Here is an 8,136-nt window from a genome sequence, read left to right as displayed (position 1 = left end):
TCAGATGGGCTAAATAAATAATGAAAGAGTTATGGTGAAATATAGGATAATAAAATTTGATATGCTCTATTTAAAATTCAACAAAAACAAGTATCACGATTATAATTAATCAAATTATTTGGAATATATATATACACATGGCATGGCAGCTATAGTAAGGAAAGGAGAGGGAGCTGGAGAAAGTTCTAGAAAAAAAAATAGAAATCTAAGGGAGAGCCTTGAGAGTTTACGAGAATTAAGGTATGGGATTGTATTCGTGGTTTTGGTTTAAAGTGTTTTTTTTTAATTTAAAAATATATTAAAATAATATTTTTTAAAATTATTTTAAAAGTAATATATTAAAATAATTATAAAATTATAAAAATTATTTTTTTAATATTTTAAAACACACGGATTAGGTCGTCATTAAATGTTTAAACAATAAATTGAAAGGGAAACAAGCGAGAGCAGGTATGAAAAGAAAGAGGGAGCTTCAACCAAGCAAGAAGGAAGATGAGGAACCATTGGAAATTCATTTCAAGAGCATTTGAATCCAATAATAGCTTTACAACTAAGAAATAACTAATTTTATTGTAAAATGTCAAACAAGGAGAGAATTTGAATCCAATAATAGATATAGTTAAGTAAAAAACGAAATTATATATATAAAAGAGTTTGTTAATGAATTAATTGGTTCCGTGAAGACAAAATCTCCATTCATGTCTTACAAGACTAACTAAAAAATATATTTTTTTAACTAACCAAACAATATTAAATAAATAAAGTTAAAATATATGACAATAAAAAAATTTGTGAAGATTAATTGATGAATAAACTAAAAAAAAACATTATCATGAGTCAGGTCACAAAAATAATTAAGTTTAGTAACTTTATTTATTAGAATGAAATAATTAAGTTTAGTAACTTTATTTATTGGAATGTATTTTTCATTTAATTATATGATAATTAAAATAAACATGTAAAGAAAAATCAATTTTTGATTTTTTTTTATGAAGGGCTATATAAAAACAAGGTATAATTTTATTGAAAAACAAAGTAAAAATTAAATAATATAATAATTTATTTCTTCATCAATGGTGCAGAGAAATATTTGCATTTTCTAGTAATATTTAAATTTGAATGAAAAATGTATTAAAATCCATCATTTTTAATTGGAAAAAAAACAGGTTTTCAATGATGTCTAAATTCATTCTCAAACATCCTTAACTGAATGATTTTTTATGGCAAAAAAAGAAGCAAAATCACCATTTTATTTTTCAGTAAAATAGTAATCTTGAATCCGAATAAACAATGTTTTTAAAAGCGTATTAGTTTTTAATTAAACCTATAATAAATTAAAAATAGAAACCACGTGTCAAATATGAATCACTGTTTGCAGACGTAAGTAGAAAATTTGAGAGAGATTTTAAGCACAGGAAAAGGAAACCTTAGAAAAAGGAATAAAGGCAGCGGTGTTTACGTCAATACAAGTGCCATGTCGTGTCAGTACACCAGCTCAGAAGAAAAACCAGGGGTGGTAGCGGTTTCAAGACAATCTAGGGGGCGGGAATTGGCATATACGGCGACTATCGTAACCATTTTTCCTGCCCCATGTAGCCTCTGGTTCTTTCCATTTTCTTTTTTTATATATATCATCTTCTCTTTCCTTGGAACTCCATTTCAAAGTTTTTGCACTTTCTCCCTTCTCTTTTCTAAAACGCTCTCCAATCTCCCATCTATTTCATGATATGAAACTCGAGTTCCTGCGGTTCATCTTGGTGGGTTTGGTTTCTGTTCTTTGAATCTAGTCATCTAGTGTACTTCTTTTTATACGAAAAGGAGGCAGAAATCTTATCTATATCTTAATAGTGATATATATAAAAAAGGAGCGGATTATAGGTACAACATATTTTATCGATCGGTATTTTGTTAATGACAAACGAAGCTACGGTGGAGCCAAGGAGAGAACCAGCTGCACATGTAAACATGCTTGGATTTGCCAAGAGGCCTACTAAGAAGAAGAGATCCAAGAAGACTAGAAAGTGGGCACCGACAATGGCACTGCAGGAACTGTATGTGTCGTGTAAAGAAGTGTTCAGAGGTCCTGGAACTGTTCCCTTGGATCAAGATGTCAAGAGACTCTGCCACATGCTTGGTATGTTCTTGAACTTGATGGTCATGATCTTACTTCTTGTTCTTAGTTGATTTCTTCTTCTTTATTCCCCTATATTGCAGGACTATACCACTCTCTAACCAATTAAGATTTGAGTAGTGTTTTATCTATTTGATATAATTTGGACCTGTAACTAAACCTATGTTAAGATGGTAGATCGGATTCGTATCTTTTTAGATAATCTATATATTGCATCCTATAATTTTTGCTTGATTGCTTTAATTTTGTTCCCTGTCAACAGATTTTCTTAGCTGATGCTATGATCATAATGTCTCGCGCTTGTGTTCCTTTAATTTTCCAGTTAAGAACCGCCCCAAATAAACGAGAGCTTTAACTTGTAGATTTCTGCAAATGTACTGATTAAATATTTTGTGTTTTGTGGGCCAATGGTTGGTGGGTTTAGAGAAATGTCCAGTGAGTGTAGATTCACTAGAACGTAGGTTTTGTTCTAAGGTACCCGGACGGAACCTCGATAACATCCAAGATGTGATCCAATCAAAGAAGAGATTGGCCTTTGTTGTTTAGTGCAAGAGGCCCAACAAAAGAAAATCTTGTTTTATCTGGTTGCTATTTTATTCATTCTGTTGTTTGATCAAGTTCTTATTCCATGAATTGGTCATTAGCTTGTGCTTGAAAGACCTCGTTGAAGTACTTGTGAGTGCAGGCTAATGCAAGGCCTGCTTTCCAATAAGATTTTTCTAGTTTTGGGAAAAATTATTCAGTACCTCAGTGCAGTTGCTTTCTCCTTGCAGTCATGTGAAGCTCACTTGCTCCATAAATTAACGTGGCTAGAGATGAAGTGCATCACTAGTGTTGTTGAATTATTTTCGGTAGTTTTAGCGTTCTAGGGCATGTTTCCCAGGAATGCTTGCATTTTTTGGTGATTAAAAAGTCCCGTTTTCTCTGTAACTGGTGTTAAACAGAAGTGAGGAACCTCTTTCTTTGTGAAATTTACATGCCAGGTATGGAACAATATCTGTTTGAATAGTAGCATTCTTCCTGTCAAGTTTCAACAAGATCAATCTACTGATACAATATCTGAAATAAAAAATAAAATATAGTTATTGCAATCCTGGTTTAGGAAAATGGAAGTAGTGTTTTCTGGCGGCTCCAAGAAACCATACGAATAATGATTAAAAAAGCAAACTTTGGCACGAATTTATCATATATCATCTTTTTTTGGTCTTGTACGTGTATTTATATTTGTCCCTGATTTTATGCATTTTTTTTTTCCATTTTGAAGTTAAAAAGGAAGACTACTTCCTTATGATCTGAGTAGTTGGCTTGTTCATGCCGGGCTCAATATATTGCAAACAGTGACTTATTGGCAAGGTCAAGACAAATTTTAATCGACAGGATATATATATATATATGCGCGAGCGCGCATTTTTTTGGTATAGCACATGGATCAGCATTCGTAAATATTGTGCTTAGTGTAACTAGATGACAAATGTTTCCAAGCTATAAGCTAAAGCAACATGGATATATATTTTGGCCTACTAGGGCGAATGTGTTCTCCATTGAGAGGCAATTCGGTATTAAGCATTTAATCCTGGGTGAATATAAATAGCATCCTTGTGTTATTATGCAAAAATAGAATTTTCAAACCTCATTAAAGTAACAGAGTAATTGTACTGAATGTCCTTTCCTTGCCTTTTCTCGTGCTACAGATAACATGAAACTTGAAGACTTTGGGCTAAGTTGCAAGCTGGATTTCTTCAATCCTAAAGCTGCAGTTATAGGGACTCCAAGAATCACTTACACAATTGTTTACGAGTGCGATAAGTTCTCGGTGAGACTGGCCACTTCTTGTTTATTGTCATTTTCCAGGTTCTTTGTAGTGGAACTCGCACATTGAACCGTTTGTGTTCCTTATGGAGAGTATAGCATAGCAGGCCAGCCTGTTAGTATGTTAATTGCATGGCTACGTGATTTTTTTTGGCGGGATATCTTCAAAAATCTATTCTATGATTTGTATTGCACATGATGTTGAAACTGACAAGTTTAATCATTTGAGTTCAAGATTATTTTGATTAGTTGACCCATACATGATTTTGTACTTGGCATGACCATATGGATTTTTCAATGACCATATGGATTGTTCAGGTAGAGTCGGAAACCCTTATATTCGTTATTTCTAGATTTGAAAATAGCAAATTCAACAAGCAAGTTTCTTCAATAGCGTGCTGTCTGGCTAACATGTAAATTGTAAGAATCATAGCATGTTTTGCTCCCGCGGGCATGTTTTTCAGAACTTGAAACATTTTCAGGATGTAAAATTTATGTTTAAGTTTTTGAATAGTCTTCTTGTTAATGTTTCCTTGTGCAGATGTGTGTTTTCTTCCTTCCTGCAACTGCTGTCATCCCTCTCCATAATCATCCAGGAATGACGGTTTTTAGCAAACTTCTCATGGGGACAATGCACGTAAAATCATATGATTGGGTTGATTCCCCGACTGCGGATGAGCCTGACTCACCAGCCCAAGGTGAGTTTCTCTTTCTCTCTTTCATGCTATTATAATTTAATGAACCAGCAGAGCAGCCCCTTTAACCTGAACGCAATGGTTTTCCAGTGCGATTGGCAAAACTGGAAGCAGACAGTGTGTTTACAGCTCCTTGCCACACCTCGGTGTTGTATCCAACAACAGGAGGAAATATCCATCAATTCACCGCTATTACACCTTGTGCCGTACTTGATGTGCTCGGACCTCCCTATTCTAACGAGGATGGTCGAGATTGCACGTACTACAAAGATTTTCCGTACACTGCCTTGCCAAGTAAGTGACCTCTCATGATAGACTACAAATGATGAACCCATCAAAGTGAAGGGAATCAAGTAGTTTTTCTCATGTTCAAGTTCACATGGACACCATGATAGACGCACAGAAGCATAGCCGACATGTCCAAAACATTAAATTTGCATTTGAATTCCTCGTAACATACCTGTCAACTGATTAATGCAGATGGAGAGATGGGGTCGGAACAAGAAGAGGGTGACTGCTACGCGTGGTTGGAGGAGATCACGTTGCCTGAGAATTTACAAATGTTTGTAGTTAGGTATAAAGGTCCCCAGGTTGATGATAGTAGTGGCTAGCTGTCTCGTGAAAAAGAAAATGGAAAATCATACGGTGTGGTGTTATCTCCTGGCCTTACTTCTCTCTCGCCTTACTATGAAGAAACAGAAACAGATACAAAAGAAAGAAAGAAAAAGTACTCAAGTCATAACTATTTTTTTCTTCTGTTTGTATCTGTAGAACAACAATGGTGTGCCTGCAAACTGAAGTTCTTCAGTGATTCTTCTCCATTGTGGAGAAATATACACGCACAATTACCTTTTTACTAGGCTGTGTGCATGCTTGTGTTCTCCTATATTAATATACAAGATTGTATATACAAGGTGGCTTCACTCTGGTTTTTTTCTTAGTTAATTACTCACGTTGTTTTACAATTGAAATATATATCTTGCAATGATTTTAATTTCGGAGAAAAGTTCTTTTTGCTAAATAAATTAATTCTTTTTTTATTTATGTAGTTTTCTTTTTATTATCTACTTGATCTTTTAATAAAAAGTGGATTTTTATTTATGTAGTTTTCTTTTTATTATTTACTTGATCTTTTAATAAAAAGTGGAGGTTAAAATAACATTTATAAAAGTTTCAACGGTTTAAAATAATCATTTTAAAATATCTCTTCCCATTCTAAATTTTATTTTTTTTATTCACGAATTTCATTTCTCTTTAATGTTAACTTGCTTTGTTTTTACCTCAAAAGACTTGCTAGGAGGGAATTTCCTTTAAAATTAGAGGATGATTCTTTAATTTATTTTCGAGTTTTTATTATTATTTTTTTATTTAAAAAAAATTTAGAATTGTGTTATTATAAGTTTTGTTTAAAATATAAATTAAAAAAAAAAAACTAAAGGATGATATAAAAAAGGGTTGGAAGGGCGGTCAGACACGTGTAAGAAACTGGTCTTTACACACATGATTTTTTTCTTCTCCTTAAAATAAGTAGATAAGAGGTGGAAGAAATGTCCTGTGTCCTATCTTTATTAAAAAAAGAAATATATGTCCTGTGTCCTATCTTTATTAAAAAAAAAAGAAATAAAACAAATGACGCGTCGTTAGTTGATTAATTGTCAGAAAGTGGGGCCCTCAGTTTTGAGAAGCCATCAAACATACTGACAACTTCATTATAATCGTTCACATCATAGCACTCTTTAAAGAGACAAAAGTTCAAAAAAAATAAAAAATCAAGAAGCCTCGATATCATGTCTCTTTGGCAAGATGCATGATTTTTTTTCCCAGTAATTTTTTTATTATCTCTAAAAATAAAGGATTAAATAGTAAAATAAAATAAAATAAAATTTAGGAAATTAAAGGCTCTTTCCCCCTTTTTGTTTACTAGGGCGTACCAAACATTATCCACCTTATTTTTTATATTAAAAAAAATAAACACACAAGGCATTATACTAAATAAATATCTCCATTTATGGCGAAGGATTTAGCATCTGCTGGTAAGCGTTTTGGCCATTGAAGGTGCTTAAAAAACCGCATCTGCTGGTAAGCGTTTTGGCCATTGAAAAACCGTGGTTTGAGTTTTTTTTATATATTAAATAAATATTCTAAGCATTTTAATAAATTCATCTTCAATTATATAAATACCTTTAAACTAATAAAAAATTAAAAATTAAATTAAATAAGAAATCCAAGCCCCTATATAAGTGGGTGAACAATATCCAGCTGTGAACGTACATATTCTAATTATTATTTTTAATCAATATCAGTATATAAGTGGGTGAACAATATCCAGCTGTGAACGTACATATTCTAATTATTATTTTTAATCAACATCAGTGTATAAATCTCACATGATGACTCTCTCGTTCTCTGTTATGAAACTAGGGGCTTCAGTTGCTAGCTTTGCTAATGGTTTATAAATTTTCCAGCGTGCAAAAAGCCCAAGAGAATTCACGCACGCGCACACGCACTTTGAAGGTTGTCCTCTATTTGACCAAAAGGTGGCCAATCTACACACGGCCTTCCTTTCCTCTATTTGACCAAAAGGTGGCCAATCTATACACGGCCTTCCTTTTTATATGGTGTTATATGGTGTTTGGATATGCTGGTGTAGCTGTGATTAAAAATATATATATATATATAATACATGTTTGGTTAATTATGAATTATAATTTATTTTTATATGGATCTTAGTATAGACTGTAATTCAATTATAAAAAAAATAAAACAATTATGCATTGTTTTTCATGCGTTTCTCCTCTCTTTCATTACCGATAATTTTATAATTACTTTCCCAATTGTTCTCAGTCCCTCCTTCTTCAATTTCCTAACAGTCACGAAAAAATCCAACAAATTGATAGTGGAAGGTTGTTGTAAATCAATAATACTTAGTTTCAATATTTTCCTATACTGTTCCTTCATACATTTCACCTCTCTCTCACCACCGAAACTTTCCCATGACCACTGTCAATTACTGTTCTCATAACCTCACAAATTTTTTTCTTGTTTCGGTTATAGATGAATGTAATTGATGAACTAAAACCCTAATTTCCTTCCCCAAAATGTTCTCCTTTCTCATCTCTTGCTACAACCCTGTTTCTATTTTGCCCTAAAACCACCAACGCCGGAGCAAGCTTCTTCCCCTCTGTCCATTCCTTCCAAACAAAAATTGAAAACATAAACCTTCACTGATCTGTCCCTCCACTGTTACAATTATAGAAAACTCCTAAGAGATTCGTGATGGAAAAGGTCCACGAGCGAGATACTAGTAAGTACTACATGTTCCCCTTGTCAATTTTGTTTAACATGTTGCTCAAAATCTAATTTTTGTAATGGGTCTCTATTGTTTTTGTCTTTGCATAACAAAGCTGCAGCACCATGGTGGTTTGCAGAACAAAGAAAGAGATTGAGGTCAGTTCCTCCCTTATATCCATCTTTATTTTCGTTTTCTTAGATGAAAAATTG

At 33.1% G+C, this 8,136-nt stretch overlaps 1 protein-coding gene across 1 annotated transcript; it reads left to right on the top strand.

The window, feature by feature from the left end:
• The first annotated feature begins 1,481 nt into the window (after positions 1–1,481).
• On the top strand, positions 1,482–5,575 carry LOC105132469 (2-aminoethanethiol dioxygenase-like). The gene is made up of 5 exons (XM_011036002.1): positions 1,482–2,134; positions 3,823–3,944; positions 4,482–4,638; positions 4,726–4,929; positions 5,116–5,575. Exons 1-5 carry the CDS (start codon positions 1,912–1,914, stop codon positions 5,244–5,246), a joined length of 837 nt encoding a protein of 278 aa, XP_011034304.1. The 5' UTR covers positions 1,482–1,911; the 3' UTR covers positions 5,247–5,575.
• Positions 5,576–8,136: the final 2,561 nt, after the last annotated feature.

Source organism: Populus euphratica, unplaced genomic scaffold (assembly GCF_000495115.2).
Source record: "Populus euphratica unplaced genomic scaffold, PopEup_1.0 scaffold27.1, whole genome shotgun sequence".
Classification (NCBI taxonomy): domain Eukaryota; kingdom Viridiplantae; phylum Streptophyta; class Magnoliopsida; order Malpighiales; family Salicaceae; genus Populus; species Populus euphratica.
This window is presented reverse-complemented; position numbering and strand designations above follow the sequence as displayed.

Bases quoted from the DNA above. Each gene is read 5' to 3' on its own strand.
- LOC105132469 (XM_011036002.1), top strand. From the start codon at position 1,912: ATGACAAACGAAGCTACGGTGGAGCCAAGGAGAGAACCAGCTGCACAT. The intron at 4,639-4,725 runs GTGAGTTTCTCT...ATGGTTTTCCAG, and splicing joins GCCTGACTCACCAGCCCAAG to TGCGATTGGCAAAACTGGAA. The intron at 4,930-5,115 runs GTAAGTGACCTC...TGATTAATGCAG, and splicing joins TCCGTACACTGCCTTGCCAA to ATGGAGAGATGGGGTCGGAA.